The 24388-nt window shown below is 44.4% G+C and overlaps 1 protein-coding gene across 2 annotated transcripts in view; it reads left to right on the top strand.

Moving 5' to 3' along the window:
• The window catches only part of Mcm10 (minichromosome maintenance 10 replication initiation factor), a 34206-nt gene extending 10950 nt beyond the window's left edge, over window positions 1–23256 (top strand). The window contains exons 2-20 of one of the 2 annotated variants that reach the window (XM_050150490.1): window positions 517–604; window positions 2089–2424; window positions 4105–4209; window positions 4332–4469; window positions 4886–5120; window positions 6105–6270; window positions 7035–7202; window positions 10176–10292; window positions 10458–10654; window positions 12120–12220; window positions 12812–12919; window positions 13009–13126; window positions 15024–15252; window positions 16925–17069; window positions 17880–17995; window positions 19941–20054; window positions 20830–20975; window positions 21581–21623; window positions 21896–23256. In XM_050150490.1, the coding sequence (XP_050006447.1) occupies window positions 598–604; window positions 2089–2424; window positions 4105–4209; window positions 4332–4469; window positions 4886–5120; window positions 6105–6270; window positions 7035–7202; window positions 10176–10292; window positions 10458–10654; window positions 12120–12220; window positions 12812–12919; window positions 13009–13126; window positions 15024–15252; window positions 16925–17069; window positions 17880–17995; window positions 19941–20054; window positions 20830–20975; window positions 21581–21623; window positions 21896–21979 (2673 nt within the window). In that variant the 5' untranslated portion in view covers window positions 517–597 and the 3' untranslated portion in view covers window positions 21980–23256. Of the gene's footprint in view, window positions 1–516; window positions 605–2088; window positions 2425–4104; window positions 4210–4331; window positions 4470–4885; window positions 5121–6104; window positions 6271–7034; window positions 7203–10175; window positions 10293–10457; window positions 10655–12119; window positions 12221–12811; window positions 12920–13008; window positions 13127–15023; window positions 15253–15824; window positions 15963–16924; window positions 17070–17879; window positions 17996–19940; window positions 20055–20829; window positions 20976–21580; window positions 21624–21895 lie in introns of those variants that run through there. The other variant, XM_050150491.1, reaches the window with a different exon arrangement.
• The last annotated feature ends 1132 nt before the right edge of the window (window positions 23257–24388 follow it).

The raw sequence follows: 24388 nt of genomic DNA, 5'->3' as shown, positions 1-24388 counted from the left end.
TGTTTCCAGGTTCTGGCTATTACAAACAATGCTGCTATGAACATAGTAGAGCATATATTTTTGTTGTATGATAAGGCCTCTCTTGGGTATATTCCCAAGAGTAGTATTGCTGGGTCCAGGGGTAGGTTGATCCCGAATTTTCTGAGAAACCGCCACACTGCTTTCCAGAGTGGTTGCACAAGTTTGCATTCCCACCAGCAATGGATGAGTGTACCCCTTTCTCCACAACCTCTCCAGCAAAGGTTATCATTGGTGTTTTTGATTTTAGTCATTCTGACAGGTGTAAGATTGTATCTTAAAGTTGTCTTGATTTGCATTTCCCTGATCGCTAAGGAAGTTGAGCATGACCTTATATGCAAGGAGGAGGATGCTACTGAGTGTTGATAATGGGGTGGGAGTGAGAAATGCCAAGTGCTGGATGCATTCCAAGGTTAGAGTTCACAGAATTGGGGATTTGGGTTCTGTTGGGTGTGAGGCGACTCAAGGGTGACGTGACCATCTCTTGGTTTTACACAGCCGAGATTCTTCTACTCATCTCCGGGGCCGCCCACCCGATCTGCCATCACACTTGCTCATCTCAACTATTCTCTCGACAGCATGAATGGTAAGGCCTTCCGCTTTTATTGATTCCTCTTTGGTTCACGGAGAACTACCATTTGGTCTTCTTCTACTACAAAATAGTCATGTTTAGTGACTTCTCGTGTCAGACTGTCAGGTCAGGGAATCAAGCTGGGCGGCCTGACTTCAGAGGTCACTCTGGATGCGAAAATCTTTTGAAATGGTTTGAGTCTAATAGTTTTTTGGTTTTTCAAGACAAGGTTTCTCTGTGTAACAGCCCTGGGTGCCCTGGAAATAGCTCTTGTAGACCAGGCCGGCCTTGAACTCAAGGAGATCCTGCCTCTGTCTCCCAGCTGCTGGGATTAAAGGCATGCACCACCACTGCCTAGTCTAGTAGTTTTAATTCTTATAGTCCTTCTAATTTTGCTTGTTTTTTTTGGGGGGGGGGATTTGTGCAAAGAAAAATCCCAATGAAGAAATATTGCTCTAATCAGCCAAGTTCAACTTGGAGCTACTCAGAAAGTTTGTGCTGGTTCTAATGGGATCTGAACAGATAGAATGGGATTTTTGTTGTTGTTTGTCACCTAAATAATTGAGCTCATTGCCAGACACTGCAATTTTTTTTCTTTTTTGAGACAGTTTTTCTGTGATTCCATGACAGTCCTAGAATTCACTTCGTACACCAGGCTAGCCTCAAACTCAGCAATCCTTATGCCTCTGCTTCCAAGTGCTAGGATTAAAGGTGTGTGCCACCACTTCCCAGCTGAAACTGTACTTCTCTTTGACTCAGGCTTATTATACTTTGCCTTCTTCAAGCAAAGTAAAAGCAAAAGTTGAGATTATCCTGGACAAGATCTTGTTTCACTCTATGTTCTAAATTGGGTTAATTTTATCATTCACGTGAAATCACCAATGGAATAAAGTATTATTTATCTTTTTTTAATTATTTTTATTTTATTTGCATTGGTGTTTTGCCTGCATATATGTCTGTGTGAGGGTGTCAGATCTTGGGTTATAGGCAGTTGTTAGTTGCCATATAGGTTCTGGGAATTGAACCTGGGTCCTCTGGAAGAGCAGTCAATGCTCTCAACTGCTGAACCATCTCTCAAACCCAAGTATTATTTGTCTTTAAAGGTCAAATAAAAGCAAATATGACAAAAATGTTAATGATAACTAATTCTAGGTGATGACTTTATGTTTCTTTCCCCATTTAAAAGTAACAATTGAAAAGTGAGAGTAGGTAAAGTCTGGTCTACATCTATGTCTGAGTGTTCTTCAGTTATTCCTTGGTCAAATTCCATGAAAGTAGATATTGTAGGAGGACGGCTCTTTAGAGTAGTGCCAGCAAGAAGTTCTTGCTCGGTGCCTGGCCCCTGCTCTCAGGGTCAGGAAAGAATATAAAAGGCCAACAACCGCCAGCAGAGTGACAGATCTGGAGGCCTGTTTCTGTTGGGGTGTCCGTGCTGACTGAGTAAGTGTGCTTGTCATATCATTCTTCCTGGGGTAAACTTACTTTCCCATTTCCCCTAGTGGAGGAAGACGGCCTGTCTCTACTGGCATCCCTGCTGGAGGAGAACAAGGCAGCCTTGCCTTGTCATTCAGAAGAGAATAACTCCTTGTCTCCCGAGGACGGTGAGCCTGATGAATTTGATGAGCTTTTTGATGCTGATGGCGATGGCGAATCTTACACAGAGGAGGCCGACAGTGGAGAAGAGGGGAAGAAAGAAAGCCAGGAGGAAAATTTGGCCACTCTCTTTGGCGATGTGGGGGACTTAACAGATGATGAACTTCCTACTTCGCAAGTTGAGAACAAGGTCCTCCCTGTTCCTGCTCCCAGCCAAGAAAAAACCAATCAGGAGTTGCAAGGTACTCCGATTGCTTCCTTTCTCCAGTTTATTCATGAGAAAGTAGATGACCACAAGTTTGATAGTTCTCTTTAAAATAGCTGCAGGTATAAGGGTGGTGGCCAATGGCTTTATCTAAAATAAATAAAAGGCTAGAAGAATGACTTCAGTCAGTAAAATGCATGGGGACTTGAGTCCAAATCCACAATGCCCACTCCAAAGCTGAGTGGTGTGGTGTGTATCTATCTGTAACTCCAGTGTGAGCAGCTGGGGACAGATGGGACCCTGGGGCACAATCTGTGAGCTCAGTGAGAGACCCTGCCTCAAAAAAGTAGGAGCAATGAAAGGCAACTGACAACAAAGCCCTTGTGGCCGGGCGGTGGTGGCGCACGCCTTTAATCCCAGCACTCGGGAGGCAGAGGCAGGCGGATCTCTGTGAGTTCGAGACCAGCCTGGTCTACAAGAGCTAGTTCCAGGACAGGCTCCAAAACCACAGAGAAACCCTGTCTCAAAAAACCAAAAAAAAAAAAAAAACCCAAAAACAAAGCCCTTGTGTGTGTGCACACACATGACTGGACTTGAATGAGCTGATAATAAATGAGGCTTTTAAAGCCAGACTTCAGCATTCAAGGTCCTCCCTACATCCTTGTCAGCCAGCTCTAACTGATCTTCCCCAAAACGGCTCTAACGCTGTTCCTGCTGCTTACACAATATTTTGCTTTCATGGGAGCCAGGGACAAGGCTACAAAGCTGCCACACAGTTTGTTTGAACAAGAGACCATTCCTGGATTGCCACTTTGAGGCATGCACCTTTCTTTTCATACAGTTTTAAGTTAGAACAAGACTCAGTAGTCAGCTGTTTCTTCCAATACCCGGTGTTTGTCGTGTGAGCTTCAACTTGTGAAGCAAATTATTGTTTGACTTCTGTGATAGGTGTCTGTACAAATTCCTCTTTTGTCTTTTTGTTTGGGGTTTCTGTTTTTCTGAGGAAGGGTCTTATCCTGGCTGTCACCTCAGCCGCCTGAGTGCTGGAATTACAGGGATGTACCGCCATGCTCAGCTAGTAGGACAAGCTCATAGCTAGCCCAAACGTCAAAGGCTTGATTACTAGGGATAAAACATTTGTTTCTCTATGGAACTTCTTGGAAATATAACAATTATTCTTGAGTTTGAAGTATGGGATTTGTTCTAGATAGTTTTCTGTCAATTAGACATAAGCTGGAATTATCTGAAAGGAGGGAACCTTAATTGAGAAAATGCCTCCATAAGATTGGACTGTAAGGCATTTTCTTAATTAGTGATCACAGGGAAGGGCCAGCTCACTGTAGGTGGTGCCATTCCTGGGCTGGTGGTTCTGGGTTCTATAAGAACGAAGACTGAGCAAGCCATAGGGAGCAAGTTAGTAAGCAGCATCCTCCATGGTCTCTGCATCAGCTCCTGCCTCAAGAATCCTGCCCTGGTTGTCCTCCTTTCCTGACTTCCTTTGCTGATGAACAGTGCTGTGGTAGAGTAAGCCAAATAAACATTTCCCTCCCCAATTTGCTTTTGGTCATGGTATTTCATCATAGCAATAGTAACTCTGACTGAGACAGGATTGTGTTGTGAATCTCGAGGTTGGGACAAGGACAACAGGAATACGGCCAGTGTTTGTGTCAGGCACAGTAGTTTATCCCCTGATTCTTAGTATATTTTTCTCTCATAGAGGAATTAAAGAAGTTGCAAGAGCAGATGAAATCCTTACAGGAGCAGCTAAAGGCAGCATCGATTAAACAGCCTCCAAGTATAGACCTTTTGCACAAATCACCTGGTAATGTGACTTAATTCTAGCAATAATATGCATATTTGTTACTAAGAAACAATAACATTACTGTTTTTATTCAGCTCCTGCCAAAACCACAGCATTCCTAATTCCTTTTATTTTCAATCAAGGAGGTGCATCGCTTCAGCCCCCTCTTAAGGAAAAGAAAGTTCGGAGAATTCAGGAGTCAGCATGCTTTTCTGCAGAGCTTGATGTCCCTGCTTTACCCAGAGCCAAGCGGGTAGCTAGGATGCCAAAGACTCCTGCAGGTATGGTACTCAAGGCCTCACTGGTCTCACTGCTCCACCCTGTTGAAAATACATCATCTGCTGGGGTGTGTGTGTGTGTGTGTGTGTGTGTGTGTGTGTGTGTGTACTAGCTCCCGTGGAGCTAGAGTTAAAAGCATTTGTGAGCTTCCCAACCATTTCCACTCAAAATTCTGTTGGGCAGCACTGCAGAGATTTGGTCTTCTCTCTCAAGATTTGTTTGCCTAAGGCATCTTGGTGCGTGCCTATACATCCAAAATTTGGAGGAACCTCCATTCTAGGCCAGCCTGGGCTACATATTGAGACCCAGTCTCAAAACAGCAACAAAAATTATCCCATATGTTGATTAAAAAAGAACTCCCTAAGCAGGTTTACGCCTCTCAGTCTTTCTCTCTCCACTTGTTATGCTAATTTTCTAGAGTCATCTTCAAGGACAAGCACACCCTCACAGCCGCTACAGGTTATTAACAATTTTCTAGAGCCCAAAAGCTCTCCAAGACCAAAAAGTGCACCCTCACCACCACAAACTGTTCCTGGAAACAAACCCAGTGGCATGACTAGAAATCAGAGCACAGGAACCCCTGGGAATTCTGAAGAACGGGCCCCACAGGCTCCCCAGGTCGCCGTGGAAGCCTTCTCAGGCCTGCGTCTCAGGTCAGTAGCTGTAACGTCCCACTAGATGGCTCTGTGTCCTTTCAGACTGGGAACTCCGCAGGACAGTGGGCCATGCTATCTTTAACCCTGTGCAGTATGATGTGGCTGTCTAAGGACGGCCACACAGTGAGGAATAGTGGTGCACACCTTTAACCTCAGCTCTTAGGAGGCAGGAGGATCTCTGTGAGTTCAAGGCCAGCCTGGTCTTCAGAGTGAGTCCTTGGTAGCCAAGGCTTTGTAAGAGACCCTATTTCCAAAAACAAAAAAGAATGTTTGCCTGTTATAAGAAAATGGGCAAATAATAACTATTTAATCAGACATTGTCATATCAAAACAGTGATAGAGATTTTATTGTAAAACTTCCTATCTTTGTATAGGTGCACTTTAGACTCTTGTGTGCAGGTTTAGAATCCTAGACTATTTTTTAAATTTATAAATATATGTAATTTAGGTGTGATGGTTCATACTTTTAATACCCACTCTCAGAAAGCTAAGGAAAGAGGATTGAGAGTTTAAGGCTAGCCTGCATGACTACATGGCCAGCCTGGGCTATTAAAGTGAAACACAGTCTCAAAGCAAAAAAAGATAGTTTAACCAGAATAGCAGTACCTTCTTATAATTTCTTGTAATTACAAAGGATTATAAAGTAAACTTTATAGGCAAATCTATGTCCAGGGAAAAGTAATCTTCACTTTGAAAGTTATTTTTTAATCTACTTTAAGGGGGAAAAAAAAAGCTTACTTTAGCCAGATTGAGGCAGGAAGATTATGAGTTCTAGGCCAACCTGAGCAACATACTGAGTTCCTGTCCCAAGAAACCAAAACTAACTAAATAAAAATAAATGTATGCTAAGTCCATATTATACAAAAGTTCCCTGAGCACTGAAGAGGTTGCTGCCCCTGTTGTCCCCCTTACCACCTGGTAAGGTGCCAGCTAGTCTACTGCCAGAAAAATAACCCATTAATTACTGGCTTCTTGACGCAGGCGACCGCGAGTATCCTCCACAGAAATGGACAGGAAAATGAGAGGTCGGAAACTGATCAGACTGTCTCAGATCAAGGAGAAGTTGGCAACTGAGAACCTGGAAGAAACGGACTGGGTGACATTCGGGGTGATACTGAGAAAAGTCACTCCACAGAGCACTAACAGTGTAAGCTGCTCCTGCCCAGGCTAACGACGGGTCTTCAGCTGCTGCCTGTTGGTCCTCTTGAAATAACCTCTAGTCAGCGCATGTCTTTGGGTTGGTGTCCAAGGGTACTATTAGCAGAGAACTCTTGACTGAGAGCCAGCTGGGCTTCTTATTGTCCAGTCATTTTTACTGCATTTCGGTTGTCACTTTTTAAAGGACACTTGTGTTGGTCCCTAAAACACTAATCTCTCCTGTGGAGAAAGCCAAGTAATTAGAGACGCTGAGTCCACAAATCCCAGAGATCTCCATGGTTGTAAGATGACAGTCCAGAGGTGCTGAGATGTTTGGCCCATTCCAGCCAGGTGTGTGCTTGGATAACTGTTAGCATAGTTGGTGACAGTTGGTTACCTGATCTCTAGTCCTATGATCGGGTTAGGAGTGATAACACCATAGCTGCTGCTTGTCTCACTAGGGTGGGTGTGAGAAGTTGTGACACACGACCACGTACTGTGACACTGGACAGAAGTGCTGGCCCTTAGACCAGTTAGACCCTCTGCTAAGTTTGCTTGTGGCCTGGCTTGCTTCTCTTTCATCCCAAATGAGGCAGGTAATAAATACTAAAGCCCAAAGAAAGAATTAGCGTAGAATTTGAAAGGACTCTGACAGCCGTTTATTTTGGGTGAATTAGATTCAAATATTTTCCCACAATAAGACACTTGAACCCTAAGTGGAGGCACTATCAAATAGGGTTCAAAAGTGATTAAAAGTAGCTCTGTTCACTCCAGGGGAAAACATTTAGCATCTGGAAACTAAATGACCTTCGTGACCTGACGCGGTGTGTGTCCTTGTTCTTGTTTGGAGAAGTCCACAAAGATCTCTGGAAGACAGAGCAAGGGACTGTCATAGGACTGCTCAATGCAAATCCCATGAAGCCCAAAGAAGGCTCCGAGGAGGTAAGACTATCAGCTTTGACTGTGTGGTTTATACACTTAGTGCTTTGTCAGAGACATCTGTGTTAATCCATTTCTCAAGTGTACTGACCCTGTCCCCATTGTTCTGGTTCTTCATTTGTTGGCTCATTGCCTACCAATATTCTGTGAATCTACTTATTCTAAATCGTTTTGAATTAGTGCCACAGCTCCCAGAGTTAACTCTTATTATTATCAAAGGAAAAGAGAGTGCATGTGTGTGACACAGCTCACATGTGGAGATGCAAGCACAGCTTTACGTAGTCCCTTCCCTCCCACCTTTCTGGACCTGCACTCCAGGCTTGCACAAGCACTTTTACCTGCCAAGCCATTTCTCCAGCTCAAGTTGATTGAGCTCTCCCACTCAGGTTTCCTTAGCTTTGCATAATTTCCAGGGCTGTATCAAGAGACCAGTGTGTTGCAGTTGAATGAATTTGGCTTCATTAATTTTACAGTCCTAGCTGGAGCTTAGAGTCCAAGCAAATCTTTATCCTCCGCATCGTCATTCACTTTCTGGGTTACTCTGCTTCCCTGGTGAATTGCTAGCCAGTGTGAACTGCAATGGGTAGTCTTTCTACACTGACCCAGCAGAGAATGGTGAAAAGTCTTCATCTGTTGGGTGAGAGTGTATTTGACCATCCGTAACAAAAACACTTGAATAGTTTCTTTTAAACAATAAACACTGAGATTTAATTGTGTGTGATAGTTCACACCTGTAATCAAATTAGTTCAGAGGCTAAAGTTAGGGAATTGCTATTAGTTCAAGGCCAGTTTGGGCTACAAGGTAAAATCCATTTATATAAAACCAAAACAACAAAGTCCAACAATGAGTTTTTCTTTTTTCCTTTGTGTGCCTGTGTGTGTTTCTTATTGCCAGTGCTGTCCTGGAACTAGCAGCAGACTTCTTGTCTCTGCCTCCCAAGTCCTAGGAATACAGGTATAAGTTACCATGCCAAACTACTGTTTTTTCTTTATTTTCTTTCTTTGTTTTGGAGCCTATCCTGGAACTCACTCTGTCGAGCTCAAACTCACAGAGATCCGCCCGCCTCTACCTCCCAAGTGCTGGGACTAAAGGCGTGCGCTACTACTGTCCAACTCTTTATTTTGTCTTGCTTTTTAAATTTACTACCTTTGATTTATTGTGGACTGGAAGGGGATGCAATGGGTGTCAGAGCATACATGGCAAGACCAGAGGACGAGAGGACAACTTGCAGAATTGGTTCTTACCTTCTACTATGTGGATTCCAAACGTTGTACTCACCACTAAACCATCTAGCCAGCCAAACTTTTCTTTTAAGTCCATTGTGGTATGAGGAAGGTCACAGTTTTGGGCCAATCTAGGCTACGTGGTAGGTTTGGGCCATCCTCTAATACACAGTAAGACCCTGTCCTCTCCTCCCTCAAACAAACAAACATCTAGAAATAGGTAGTTTAGTGATGTCATATCTCTAGGAGTATCTTAATTTACTTTTTTATCACTGAAGAGATACCATGTCCAAGACAACTTATATAAGAAAGTCTTTAACTGGGGCCTTGCTTCCAGTTTCAGAGGGCGAGTCCATGGTCATCATAGTGGGGAGCATGGCAGCAGGCAGACATGGCACTATAGCAGTAGCTAAGAGCTTACTTACATCCTGGTCCAGAAATTGGAAGCAGAAAGAGAGACGAGCCTGGTGTGGGCTTTTGAAACCTCAAAGCCCACCCCCAGTGATATAGCACCTCCAACAAGGCCGCAACTTCTAATCCTTCTCAAAATATTTCAACCAACTTGGGGCCTAACATTAAAATATTTGAACCTGTGGAGGCAATTTTTTCGCTAACTACCACAGTGAGTTTCTGCCTTCACTGACTCTGTGAAGCAGAGTACTGTGTCTCCCCACCCTGGAAGGGGACTAGTTAGTATTCATTGGTTACTGATCCTGGATTGTGATTAGCTCTGATTAGCTTGTTGTTCTCTGCTAAAATTCCTAGATCTGGCGTTCAGTTTTGCACAGACTCTGCTACCAGAGTGTGAATCTGATAGGCAAATCTATTCCATTACAGACAAGCTGCAAGAATTAATAGAAGTTTATGCTCTTGGGGGTTCATCTCTCTAGACTCAGGAGAACTCTCCAGTATAGATGGAGTCTTACCTGTGGCCAACTTTGCTCCATGGCTAGCTGGGGATTTTTAAAGCTTTCTGATCTGGATTTTGTTACCTAGTAACCACTAGTCCTTCTGGTCTCAAGTGACAAGATATCCCCTTCTGGAAACAAGGGCAGAGCCCAGGCAGTTGAGAACATTCCTTCTTATCTCAGCCTGTATTCTTGGTAGGTCTGCCTGAGAATTGGCAGCTGGGAGTGGGAGAGTTGAGTCAGCCAAGGTCACTCAGAGACTGTCCTGGCCTCTTACCACCACTGGCAGCAAGATGAAGGAGGGTGAGCCAGCCTGGCTCTTTTTAGTGGGAAATCAAGATTTTTCTGTCAATTCCTGTTTCAGTATAATTTGTCAGTCCTTATTATATGACCATTGTTGGCTGTAAGGAATGCTGGGAAAACAGGGCTACTACATCCATTGTCTGAGGCTAAGCACTTGACCAGCCAGGACAGTCAGGATTCAAATAACCAAGAGGAAGGAAAAGTTGGTTAGACAGAAGGGAGCGGAATGAGTCTTCTGCTTTCCTCAGTCTATATTTGTATAGCGCTCTGACTTCAAAAATGCCTAGCAAAAGTGTTGGGGGGGGCACGCCTTCAATCCCAGGGCTCTGGGAGGCAGAGGCAGGCAGATATCTGTGAGTTCAAGACCAGCCTGATCTACAAGAGCTAGTTCCAGGACAGGCTCCAAAGCTATAGAGAAACCCTGTTTCAAAAAGACAAAAAAAAAAAAAAAAAAATGCCTTCCAAAATCAGCTGCAGAAATCTTCACCCACCCATTCTTACGATAAAGGCCTTTAGCGCTTGTGCAACCTTTCTCTCACAGGTGTGCTTATCTATTGATCATCCTCAAAAAGTCTTAATTATGGGAGAAGCTATGGACCTGGGAACCTGTAAAGCCAAGAAGAAGAATGGAGAGCCGTGTACACAGATTGTTAATTTGGTGGGTCTCAAATCTGTCAGTCTGGGTTTTACCTATGGTTTTGACTCAGTCATGAGGGGTGGACTTTGAGTGCTATAGTGGTGAGCCAACGGGAGCTCTGGGAGAGTGGACCGCACCGCCCCCAGCCTGCTGACCACGTCCTCACTGGGCGCTTTTCCCCAACAGCATGACTGCGAATACTGCCAGTATCACATCCAGGCCCAGTACAAGAAGCTTAGTGCAAAGCGGTCCGATCTGCAGTCGACCTTCTCCGGGGGACGGATTCCAAAGAGGTTCCGCAAAGGCACCAGCCTGAAAGAGCGGCTGTGCCAAGATGGTTTCTACTATGGCGGGGTTTCTTCTGAATCCTTTGCGGCGTCCATGTAAGACACTTCTCGGGGCTGCATTTGGGAAAGGATTTCGCCAAAGTGGTTAAGAGCACCTTTCGTTCCTAGGGAGAGAAGAGTACACTCAGAATGAATGGAGGGTCATGTGATCTGAACATAGAGCCCATGCTTCATGTTTAGCCTGGGTGGGGTGGCCCACATTTGCAGGCCCAGCTCTTGGGAGACTGAGACAGAAAGAACATGAGCCCAAGGCTAGCCTAAGCCTCCCAAATGGAGGAAGCAGTCTGGAGAAGTGGGCGTACTCTTTGGCAGAGGACCTGAGTTTGCTTCCCAGGACTCAGGCCAGGTGGCTCAGAGCCTCTGTAACTCCAGCCTCAGGAGATGCCCTGCTCTTTGTTGACCTCTCTGGGCACTGCACTCACTGTGCAAACCTACACACACACACGCGCATATACACATAAAAATAAATAAACATTTTTCTAAAGTGAAAAACAATTGCCAGGCAGTGGTGGCACACACCTTTTCCTCCTCCAGCACTTGGGAGGCAGAGGCAGGCAGATCTCAATGGGTTCGGGGATAACCTGCTCTACAGAGCTAGTTGTTCCAGGAGAGCAAGTACTACATAAAGGAATCCTGGTTTCTTTTTTTTTTTGGGGGGGGGGGGGAATAGGGGAGAAGAAAAGAGAAAACAGTCAAGAGATAGAGGCAGGAGAATCAGAACTCCATGCCCAGCTGTGGCAGAATTTCAGGCCAGCTTAGGCTGTGTGAATTCCTGTATCAAAACAAAAGTTCCAACATCCCTTGAGTCATTTCCTGTATTATTATTATTTGTTGTTACTATTTCTGTTGTCATTATTATAGAGTGAGGTTGCAGATCTCTTAGAAACCATTAACTTCATGGGTGCATGTGTGATGAAGCCTGGCCTTGACTTCCTGACCTCCTACCTCCATCTCCCTAGTGTTGGGATGACTGACGTGTTTGTGCCACGCTGCCCAGCTTCTAATAACATTTTAAACTGACCTATAATTGCAAAATACTAAACTTTAACAGACACTAATTATTTTAAGACAAATCCTTAGGCTTCTGTACACAGTACTGACATTTTTTTCCAACCCTTTGGCAAGACATCAAGCAAATCTGTAGGTTGCCTGTTCTCCATCTGTTTTAGTGTATAAACCAGAACTCTGGCTACTCAATTATGGCTAGGAAAGCCTGCTTGTGTGAGGCTTGAGAAACTTGGGCAGTTGGTAACAAACGCATGCAAATCTTCATGGCTTGTGCTGGGCACTGGTGGCACACGCCTTTAATCCCAGCACTCAGGAGGCAGAGGCAGGCCTGATCTACAAGAGCTAGTTCCAGGATAGGCTTCAAAGCTACAGAGAAACTCTGTCTTGGAAAACAAAAAACAAAAATACCAAAAAAAAAAAAAAAACTTCATGGTTTGTTTCTGAAGGCATTGCAGCTCAGTAATTTTTGCCTTGGTGGCTCTTGTCTTTTCAGGGCAGCAGCTGTTGCTCCTAAGAAGAAGGTTCAAACCACTTTGACTAATCTGGTTGTGAGGGGCACAAACTCCATCATCCAGGAAACAAAACAAAAACTTGGTAATTTTTTTTCTGCACCCATTCTCTGTCTCCAGTAGATGCAGTATGTGGGATTGAGAATGGTTATGGCTTGCTTATGTTCTCTAGTGATGAATAACCAGCTATCACATGGTTAGTGGTCAGTGTGGCATAGGCTAAAGGAAGAGAAGCTTGGTGATAAGCAGTAAGGAAAATCTGCAACTTGATCTTAGCCAAGTCTTAGCTAGGCAGGCTCTCAGCATCCAGGATCAGTGTCAGGTTCCTGGCTGATTTTGTTAAAATAGGCCTAGGTGTGACAGCAAGAGTCTACTGGTACCTGTGGTCCTAAGGGTGACCCATAACTTACTTGCATGGCCTCTTACTCATGCTGTTCCAGAAATGGCATATCCATGGGCCCCACAGACCTCGGGGGCTTAGCATTTGATATTCACGATTCCCTTACTGTCCTACTAGTCTGACCTTTAAGTTAAAAATTCTGCATTTTCTTTGAGTAATCCATCTTATTCACTAACTAGTTACTAAGTTATGATTATAGTGTTTAAAAAATGATGTCACATGATATGAAACCATTTAAATTCTGAATCCTCTAGAATTAATGTTTGCATATTTCAGGAATTCCCCAGAAGAGCTTGTCTTGCTCCGAGGAGTTCAGGGAATTGATGGCCCTGCCCACATTTGGAGCCAGAAACTTAAAGCATTTAGCCAAAGCCAAGTCTTCAGGTACAGCCAGTGTATGTGATTATGGTATGTCTGCCCATGTTCCCCAGACCTCCCTCCCCCACAACCCTAGTATGTGGCTTGTGTTTTAGGCGTAATGGGGAGCCCAAAACCTGCCATCCAGTCAATCTCCGCATCAGCCCTCTTGAAGCAGCAAAAGCAACAGATGCTAGAAATGCGGAAGAGGAAGTCAGAAGAGATACAGAAACGGTAAAGGGGTAGTTCAACTCCCTATTGGATAGCTCACCCAGGACTCCTCAGAACACTCTAATTGGTTTTTGAATGTGGCTGCCGATGTGGGTTGGCTGTTTGTGTTATAACTTAAATGACATTGAGCTGTCTGTGTCTAGCTTAGGCTACTGCTCCCAGAGCCTGCTGGTACAGGGAATAGGTATGACCCTAGGAAGGTGAGAAGAGGCTTTCTGAACAATGGTCTTGACCTCAGTATTTTATCTACAAAATGAAAAGTTTGGGTGGGGTGGTTCTGAAGTAAAGCCCCAGACTTTGTTATTTTAAAGGTGTCAAGAGAGGGCTGGCAAGTAACCCAGCAGGTAAATGTGACTGCCCTCAAGCCAGACAAGCTGAATTCCATCCCCAGGCCAACATGGTAAAAGTATAGAACCAACTCCCACAAGTTGTCCTCTGACCTCCTGTATGTACTCAGTGTTGGGCTTGCATGCATGCACGCATACATACATACATACATACATACATACATACATACATAAAAAGCAATTGTTTTGAAAGTGTCAGGCATGGTAGCACATGCCTAGAATCCCAACCGTTGAAGGTAGAGGCAGGAGGGCTACAAGTTTGAGCAACAGTGTGACCCTGTAGGAAAACATTTACACATCCTTCTTGAGACTGTAGGGCTCACAACATCTTATGGATGTTGCAAACAACTATAAAATATAAAATTCTTTTGCTTTACTGAGTTTTTTTCTTGTGCTTTTCGCATCTCCTGAAACTTACCATCTAACTTTTGTGTCTGCTATAATTGATCAGAGCTGGTATTGGCGAATTAGGTCGTTACGATAAGTAACCAGGCTAGCTCAAGAGTAACAGGAATACTTTAATAGTTAGAGAGGGGAAACTTACACTCTAAGAATGGGAGTTTCGAAATCCAGTAGGTCCCGGCAGGCACTGCGCAGAGAGGGCACGTACTTGCATCTCCAGGTTTTTCTACCTGGGCTCCTGGAGGCCACACCCTAACCAGATGTGATTAGTTGAGCTTCCCCATCATCGCTGAATAGATGTTTCATGTGTGTGTGGAATGTCTTCACACTGAAGTTGTCTTAAGTATAACTAGGTAATTATTGGAAGGATGTTCTCAGTCAGACAGCGTGGTGCATGCTTGTAGCCCTGGCACTGATGAGACTTAGCATTGTCTATCCTAGGTGCTGTGCTACATTGTAAGACCCTGACTCATGCAGCCTGGGTTAGCTTTGAGCTCATCATCCTCCTGGCTTTGCCTCCCAAGTGTAGGAATGTGCCACCACACCTGGCTTGAATCTTTCTCCTAATATGTTAAATCTATACAAAAGAATCACTGTGTAGGTTGCAGTGCCATTCTTGGTAAGGCTCTCCTTTTCTTTACGGTTTCATGCGTGTCTGTAAGGAATTTTAGTCATTTCACCTCCTGCCCTCACACCATCTCACCCCTCCCTTCCTGTAGGATAAACCGAAAAGCAGGGAGATGCCGTGAGGCCCTGGGGGTCTTACAGCTGACCACACACAGTTACCTCCACACCAGCAGAGCCAGCTGGTGAAGAGTCATCGGTTAGGCAGGGATAGAACAGCTACGGCATTCAGTTAGCCCCCAGTGAGCAAGGCTGCTGTTGTTCTTGGTTGCTCATTTGAATTCTTAACCGAAGAAAGGAAGTTGTTTACCTACAACTAGTTGTCCTCTCTTGCTTGTCTAGGGTCTCCCAGTCCGCTGAGAGTTCTAGACTTCAAGGTTTTTGAGCCTTGGAAGTGTATTTACTTGCATTTATTTAATTTGGGATTTGGTTGTGGGGTGGAGCCCAGGACCTGAAGTGTGCCAGACAAATGATTTGTCTAGCCACATGCGCAGCCCCATATTTAGTTACTTCATATTCCTTTCAAGATTCCTTCAGAGCTCAACTGAAGTCCAGAGCCCAGCAGTGCCATGTTCGTCTCAACAGTCTGCTGCCCAGTCTCCTCGAACTGGGGCCGAGTTGCCCAGGTTGGAAAAAACCACAGCCACACGGATGCCTAAGCTTGGAAGAGGCATCTCAGAAGGGGATGATGTTCTCTTTTTTGATGAATCTCCGCCGCCAAAACCAAAGCTGTGTGCAGCAGCAGAAGCTAAAAAGGTAGCTGGGGTGTGGGGATACGGCTCACTGATGAAGTGCTTGCTGTGCGTGAGGACCTGAGTTCGGATCCCTATTGCCTGCAGCACTAGTGGAGGAGGGGAGTGCACACAAATGGATCCATGCTGACCATCACTTCTGGGCGGGGGGGGGGGGGGGGGGNGACAACTGGTAAGCACTGGGTTTGGAGGGATCTTATCTCAAAAGATAAGGAGGCTGGGGCTGGAGAGGTGGGTCACATTGGTTGGAGAAGTTGGATGCTCTTAGAGGATCCTAGACCTGCAACAGCAGCTCACACAGCCTCTAACTGCCTGACACCCTCCTCTGCCCTCCAGGGCACCTGTACACACAGGGTACACACACAGATAAGCAGATTCTCGGACATACAAATGAATTTTAACTAAATAAGGTGAGAGCAATCAAGGAAGAAAAACTCTGGTGTCCATTTGTGGCCTCCACAAGCTCTTGCATGTGCACACAAGCACTCGTATGTACTATAAACACCAAGGTATTTTGTGTCTGTTTGGTTTTGCTGGCTTCTGTTTTCATTGCTTGACTTTGTATTCTGTTACTAGAGATTGCATTTGAATCCCTGTGCTACTGTCCAGGAAAGATGGTCGCTTAGCAGCTGTTTACCAATCATCCTAAATAGATTCAAAGTAATTTGCACCGATGATGGTGTCAGCCTAATGCCATTAATCTGATCCAAGAAGGTGAGAGCCATTGTCTCAGTACACTTTCTTGTCAGTCTAGAAGAAACAGCCTTCAGGAAGATAGTGTCTACAGCTTGAGACAGTAGCTTTAGACAAAAAAAAATCCTGTAATTGTTGAGATAAAACTGCAAAATAATGGTGGAAAATCTAGCTTCTTAACCAGGGCTGCAACTATGTTTAGGGGCCCTTTGTCACTAAATTTATGAGTCATGAAAATTTTATTACTAATAAAAGTATGAGCACACAATGTCAGAAAATTAATTCAGAGTCAAACACGTGATGAATCCAGGCTGCTCCTGGTAATCCTTGCCCGTGTTGATGGAGAGACTTCTACAGGCTTGCTTTTGAACCTGCCACATGCCATCCCAATACACAGCACCAATGAACGCTGTGAAATCTTGGCTCAGTTTCCATGCTGTTTTATATTATAATTTGCAGTGATTTTGCTATATGCACAACTTTCTACTCTTAGAGAAACATAATGGTTTAGTTACAGAAATTAAACATAATCACAGTAGCAAAGACACTTAATATTTTCCTCCCATCATTCATCAGCCTATAAGTATCAAATCAGTATATCTCTGAAGTGTTTTATGTTAGAACATTTGGCTTTCCAACAACTTCCCTAAGCACACTTCTGCTACTTCATAGTGCTTATTTCTGTGAAATACCATTCATAGGCCCAGATCTTTGCTATCTGTTTGTAGACCTATTTCTGTTCTGTCAAATTTTAGTAATTGTGTGTGCTCTTTTTAGTGTGTGTGTAGTGCACATGTCATGCATGTGGTGGTCAGAGGACAGCTTGCAGGAAGAGCTTCTCTCTGCCCTCCACATGGGTTCCCAGGATGGAACTCAGATCATTACGCTTTCCACATAGGACCATCTTAGCAGCCCAGTTTCTCTAGAGAACAAAGGGGCTGAGGCTACAGGTATCTGTCTCATATCAACTTTTTTTTTTCTAGTTAGCTGCTATTGCAAAATTAAGGGCAAAAGGCCAGATTCTTACAAAAACGGATCCAAACTGTATTGTAAGGAAGCAGATGTGTCCCCAAGATGTACTGGAAGTGAAGGAGCGTGCAGAGAAGAGCAACATGGTTTCTCCTGAAGGTATTGCAGCTTCACAGTTAGTAGCGGGATAGACAGATCCTGTTAGTAAAGAAGTACTCTAAGTATCGCCAGTACCCTGACATTGTGTTGGTTCTGAGTTGGTCTCAAAGTCCAATTCTCCTCTTGCTCCAGTGTCCTGAGGTCTGGGTTTGCAGTCACATAGCACCTGCCTGGCTCATCCAGTTATTCTTGTATAACACACTGACTTGGAATGGAATCATGTACAATTTGAGCAGTGAGGAAAGGATTGTTCACTGAATCTATGCGTTTTATATTTACATAAAGATTTCTGAAAGGAATGGAATTCCTTTGTTATAATTCGCTGTTTCTATTTTTAAAAACACAGGAGCTGCTAATGTCCTTTTTTTTTTTTTTTTTTTTTTTTGCTAATGTCCTTTTAAGTGGGCTCGTAAGTCAAATTTGTGTTCTTTTCTATCATTGTACTCAGAAGTGAAGGACAGTCTTCATGTCGGGCATGCTCCACCTCATGTTCTTGTTCTAGGCTCTACCTCTCTGTTTAGTTTTTGGTTACTTTTTGTTTGTTTGTTTGTTTGTTTGTTTTTAACAAAGCCTCATTATGCAGCCCAGGTTGTCTTCAACCCTGGTAATTCTCCTGCCTTACTTTGCCAATAATGGGATCACAGCCCCTCGTGCCCAGCTTTCTGTCCACTCTTGAAGTCACCCCTGCCAGTTACAAGTGGGTTCCCGATGTCAGGGTTGAACAGCCTGGAAGGAACAGAAAGGGAAGGGAACTGGTGGGTGAAGCACACTGGTTCCCTCAGTGTTCTCAGTAATCGTTATGTTCTGCAGAAGATGAGCTGGAGCCTGCCAGGAAAAAAAGGAGAGAGCAACTTGCCTACTTAGAATCAGACGAATTCCAGAGAATTCTAAAAGCAAAGTCTAAGCACACAGACATCCTGAAAGAGGTAAGCGCCTAAGCAATCAGATCAGTGTCATTCAAATCAAGGTGCTAGTTGGACTATCTGCTTCTCTGCACAGGTGAAGACAGACCTGCGTGGTTCACTTAGAGAAGCAGGAATGTTTCAGATGGGGGCTGTGTACGTGTGTGTGTGTGTGTGTGTGTGTGTGTGTATGTGTGTGAGCATCAGAAGACAGCTCAGCTGCTGTGCTGTGTGCCTGCTGACCTGGGGGATGTGTACATGTGTGTGTGTATGTGTGTGAGCATCAGAAGACAGCTCAGCTGCTGTGCTGTGTGCCTGCTGACCTGGGGGATGTGTACATGTGTGTGTGTGTGTGTGTGAGCATCAGAAGACAGCTCAGCTGCTGTGCTGTGTGCCTGCTGACCTGGGGGATGTGTACATGTGTGTGTGTGTATGTGTGGACATCAGAAGACAGCTCAGCTCTTGGGCTGTGTGCCTGCTGACCTACAAGCTTCTGGGCATTTCTCTTGGTTCTGCCTTAGTTGTACTAGGGTTACAGATGCATGTTAATTTTTATGTGGATTCCAAGGATCCAGGTCAGGTGGTTCAACTTACAAAGCAAGTGTTCTTACCCACTGAGCCATCTGCTTGGTACTCTCAAGTAATATTTTAAGTTTGCATTTGTCCTTGCCATGAAGAATAACAACTGATGTATTTATTAAATAGACTGCCGTATCATGAAGTTTACATTTGGCTTGGCTGTGTTACATAGAAATAATGTTTACTACTTGTTTTCTTCTCTGTAATATGAGAGGAATTTTTTTCCATTCAGACATTTTTATACTGACATGTCAGGTACATCCAGTCAACAATTAACCCCATCACTCCCAATCCCCTTTAATAACAAGCATCCATATTAAAATTCATGGATAGTATAAATTGCCTGTACTTACAGTTTCCGAGATATCATTATGATATACAAACTATATTAGAGAGAACAGGAAAATATTTTTGACAATACTTATTTTGCCCTTTAAATGCTTGGAGATAGCTTACCCTAGGAGAAATAATATAGTCAGAGGCTTGAATCCATAAGTCTAAATGAGACAGCCTAGAAACGAGGCTTCAGCAGAGCAGGCGTGAGTTATCCTGGGAACTAAACATTTCATCAGTACACACAGGAGCTGCCTAGTCGTGTTCTTAGAACAGTCAAGTGTTTATCAACCATACACAAGAGCATCGCGCTGTGCAGAAAGCAGTTCTGTTCTGTATGTTATAGTCAGGTTCCTATCCACATGTCCCCTAAAGCACGCCACATCTGTGTAGGACACTGAATGCTGTTGTCATACGGGGAGTGACCCTGCTGGGCTGGAGGTAGTAGTCATTTAGATAGCAGATTCCCAGACTATCCCCTGGGGAGTGCCACTGTTCCCAATTATCTGTTCTTCTATTGATTAATACCTAACAACGGGTCATAAGTCTTTCCACTGGACTGAAACTCAGAAAGGATAACAATGCCAGCCTCAAAGACTACAGGCTGCACTCCTGTGTGTTCTGCATGCTCACCTTGTGCAGCTATCCAAAGGAGTGTCATCACTCTTTAGATACAGCCCCCTGCCCTCATCCCTGCTGCTCCAATTGCTTGGGATGCTCTTGTGCCCTGAGCACTTGTAGAAACCAGTACCTAGCAGATGGGGTGGCGACCCGTGGGGCCGTGTGGAATCTGTTGGAGCAGTCTGTTTACTGGCATTGCTAATAATGTCACTGGATTTATTTGAATTTGTTTTAAAAACCAAATGCCTTTAGATCTTTTTATTCCCTATCTTAAGGACTCTTTTTTGTGCCTCTTCTGATCGTTGGTTTGCAGTTGGTTTATTCTGTGAAGAATGCTGACATTTTGCCTGTCTCTTCAGTTCTGTTTTGATGGTTCTCGAACTATTGTGAGCATTACTGGATTTGGTGGAGTTACTCCTGTGGGTTTTCTCCTCAGGCCGAGGCTGAGCTACAGAAATCCTATTTTGAGCCACTAGTGAAAAAAGAACAAATGGAAGAAAAGATGAGGAACATCCGAGAAGTGAAGTGCCGAGTAGTGACGTGCAGGACGGTGCGTGCAAGGCTGTGTGGGGCAAGTTGGCAGGGTATTAGGCATGTGGGGATGTGGGGCCGTGTCTTGTAATGTCATTTAGTTAGGCTGGAAAATAGACAAAGTTCAGGCTCCCTGCCTGACGGGATGGTGATGCTGTGGAGCATTTGTAGGGAGATCCAGCCTTGTGGCTGCTACGACCAAGTTGTTCCTCCTGCTGTTTAAGTTCCAACACACCCTGTGTATTGATGGTTCAAAGTTTGCCATCTCTGGGAACTTGGAATTTTTTTTTTAATTATTTATTTACTTTGGGAGGGTTCTATGTAACTCTGACTGAGCTGAAACTTACTGTGTCTCAGGCTGTCCTTGAGCTTACTCCCCTTCAGACTGTCCTTGAGCTTACTCCCTTTCTGCTGCAACCTCCCAAATGCTGGGTATAGAGACAGGCACCTCCAAACTCAACCTTCCTGACATCTCAGAGTAATGTTATTCTGTGTGTCTGCTTAGCTGGAAATGGGGCAGGCATTAGGAAATCAGTGTCAGAGAGAGTCAAGAAATCCACTTGAGCCTGGTGTGGTGACTCTGTGCCTCCAATCCCAGTATTTGAGAGTTGGAAATAGGAGACTCGACGTGAGCATGAATTTGAGACCAGTGTGGGCTCCAGAACCCTGTCTCATAAAAAGGATGAGTTGATGAAGTCCCAGCAGGGACAGACTGTGGCGGGAAGACTCTCAGCAGCTCCTAGTCCCTCCTTCAAAGCCTCTCACTGCGCATGCGGTTTGTGTTGTCTGTGCAGTGTGCCTACACCCACTTCAAGCCACTGGAGACCTGCATCAGCGAACAGCATAACCTCCACTGGCACGATGGCATGAAGAGGTTCTTCAAATGTCCTTGTGGAAACAGGGCCATCTCCCTTGACAGGCTCCCAAACAAGCACTGCAGGTAGGGGAATTGCCCGGGTTCTCGGTCACTGCGGCACTTCCTTTATGGTCCCTGGAGCATGAGATCATCACCCCATGCCTTCCTGTAGCTCCTGGTAACACGCAGGCTGAGACTGTTACCTGGGACCCCTGAGAAGTAGCCCCACTCCCCCAGGTGAAGGGTGTGCGCAGTGGTGGTGGACTGATGGGTGTTCACTAGGGTGAGCAGTGTGTACAGCCCGTGGCTGGAAGAACAGGAGCTTTTCCAGCAGACAGCACTTATGAGAATGGTGCTCTCCCTAGACCCAGAGCATTCTCCTCTAGGAAACAAAAATTCCTGCCTAGATTGTGCTCCTCACTGGGATATGTATTGCCCTGTTGTACGTCATCTGAAGTTTCATCTCTGAAGTCTCCAGATTACAAAGTAGCTGAAGGCCATTTCTCAAGGCGTTAGTAGTTTCAGAACTTAGCCACAGATGAGAATATAATGAGAACTTCCTTGAACAGCTAAGGAAGGGACAACTTTCCCCCTGAGTGCCAGCCCCACCCCCACTGTCTTTATGTCTATGGGGTTGGGAGTCTGTTAATACCTTACTACTGAGTAAAGCCTTTTTTTTCCTGTTTCAGTAATTGTGGCCTCTACAAGTGGGAACGGGATGGAATGCTAAAGGTGTGTATGATAATCTGCTTCTCATCACTGTAGCAAACATTACCTGCATAATCAGCCTCAAAGGAGGAAAGGTTCACTTAGTTCACAGTTCTTCAGTATCTGCCTGCTTAATCTATGGCCTTGTTGTTTTTTGGACCTATGGTGAGAGAAGACAAAGGAGGCTGTGCCAAAGCTATAGCACCCGGCCTTGGGGCATTCTAGATGTTCTCTGTACCTGTGCACGACTCTCAGTTGGTGACCCATTTCTTATCCGTGCACTCCCCTTTTCCTAGGAGAAGACCGGTCCAAAGATAGGAGGAGAGACGCTGATGCCGAGAGGTGAAGAGCACGCCAAGTTTCTGAACAGCCTTAACTAACCCTCTGCAGATGGCTCCTCACAGCCGCCCTTACTTCTTGTGGCTCTGTGTTCTCCTTCTTCCTGATTGGCACTGTGAGGAAAAAGTGCTTGGTAAGCACCCTGCCTCCTTGCTTCCCATTGTGTGCGGGGTTGACACCATGTTAACACTGACAGGCACTGGGAAGTCAGCCTGCCACAGTCTTTGCTGTTCACACTCCAGTGCCTGTCTTACAACAGCCACACAGATGCTTGCCCCCAAACTGAAAGGTGACCATGGAACTGTGCTTCTGGGTCTCCTGATTGGAGACAGAGAATGAATATTTTAATTTAAATCACAGTCAAGTTCAGGTGTTAATGTGGACACCGAGATACAAAAGAACAAATTTCGGACGACTGTTGGTGCTTAGTTTCCTTGTGTGTAAACAAAGCCTGGGCTTTGTGTCTGTGGTACCCAGCACTCAGGTTCCGGGTGAAGAATTTCCTTGCTGCTCATGCGGTCTGAATGTGTGACATTGGAAGCCACCCCCTTTCCTTTTGTTCCACTGTTATTTCAAGTCACTGGGCCAATTGTGACTCAGCTCTTTGATGCTCACAGTGCTGTTGGACTCTGAAGTAGAAATACCTAAAGGTGGCTTTATTAAAATAAAGCAGATATACAACCTGAGAAGCTGCAAAGCATGACTCAGAAACCAGCTGTGCAGACAGAATTTCATGGACTTTGGGGGTGGCGGCTATACTTGATTATGTGTGTCAAGAATCTTAAAGATCAAAGCCTCTACTTTTCCCCAGGAACTGTAGTTCTTGAGATCGGACTGGCTAGACAACCATTTTTCAAATAAAATAGTATTTGACCCGGATGAGTGCTGGTGCTATCTAATGCTATAGTAAACTGGAAGGATCGTTACCCTGGAATCTGAACTCTGACTGGACAATGTCAAGAGTGTAATCCTGTGGAAAGTAGTTACGAGGTTTTAAAGCACCAAGGAGACATGGCTATCTTTCAAATGTTTCTGTATTTACAAGGCTTCATCGTGGCCTGAGTCTGGATGCCTTTATTTTTAAACTTTAATTTTAAACTTCTAAGTAATTGGAAACACAGTGGAGCCACTTCCCACTTACACTGAGTATTGGAAGGCTTGGATTTGTGTGTGTTGTGTGTGGTTTCCCAGAATATTCAGGGGTAAAGAGGAGTAGCGAGAACTGCTCATGAGCCTCAAATACTCATTAATGGAACTAGTCTTATAATCCTGCTTTTTGGTGCTTTTACCAACTATTAAATACTTTCATACAAACTCACCACGTGTTTCTCTTTGTTCTTGATCTATTGTTGGTGCTGTTTTTGTATCATCAGGCAGTAATTAGGGCAGGCTATACACTCTATTCTAGCAACATTCAGAAACTGGCTCATCTGAATGCATCTTCATGATGCTTTGTTTGGTTTGGTTTTGTTGTTTGGTTTTGGTTTTCTGAAACAGGGTTTTTCTGTGTAGCTGTCCTGGAACTCACACTGTAAACCAAATTGGCCTTGAACTCACAGAGATCTATCTACCTGTCTCTACTTCCCAAGTGCTGGGATTAGGTGTGCACCACTACCACCCACCAATGATGTTTTTTTGTTGCTGTTTGTTTGTTTTGTTTTTTCTCTGTTTCTGTTTATAACATAATAACTTTTTTAAAAACAAAATCCTGTTTCCAAGCAAGGGAAGTTGAAGTTGTTTAGCTAACAGTCCTGCAGAATAACAAATAGGGCCCTTCCAAATGAGCAATGAATATTTCCCAACAGAAGCTTCAGGGCAGCTGATGTTTAGCAGAGTGAGCAGGAGTTGGATTAATAATGCCCAGGCGTTTGTGGGCACAGATGTGGAGCAATGGGTCACAGTTAAGAACAGTCAGTGCTCTTCCTGAGGAACTGGCTTCACTCCCAGCTCTCACATGTTAACTCCAGTTCCAAGGAATCCAATTCTCCTTTACCCCACTTTCTGACCTCCTACATATAAAGTAAGAATAAATAGAATCTTTTTTTATTATTATTATTAAAGCAGGAGCACAAATCTGTTTGCCTAAGTATGTCACTGATAGCCATGAAAATCATCATTACTAGTTGTGATAGAGCTTGGGTACACAGGGTCTCCTCAGAACTGTGGAGAGTTCAAAGGTGAAATTCGGCCAAGTGGTGGTGGCGCATCTCTGTGAGGTTGAGGCCAGCCTGGTCTACAGAATGAGTTCAAGCTCCAAAGCTACACAGAGAAACCCTGTCAACCCTGTCTCAAAAAAGAAACAAACAAACAAGAAAAAAAGGAAATTCTACATTTGCCAATATATGAAAAAGAAATGAAAGGCCAGTTGGCTAAAATTGGAAGCAATTTGTAGAAAAACTTAAAAACTTTAGAATTAAAAGAACAATCACTAGGAACTTGTCCTTAAGACA

This window comes from Alexandromys fortis, unplaced genomic scaffold (genome assembly GCF_014885135.2).
Source record: "Alexandromys fortis isolate MF-2015 unplaced genomic scaffold, M_Fortis_MF-2015_v1.1 scaffold_69, whole genome shotgun sequence".
Lineage (NCBI taxonomy): Eukaryota > Metazoa > Chordata > Mammalia > Rodentia > Cricetidae > Alexandromys > Alexandromys fortis.
The sequence above is the reverse complement of the archived record's forward strand: the minus strand, read 5'-3'. Positions and strand labels throughout refer to the sequence as shown.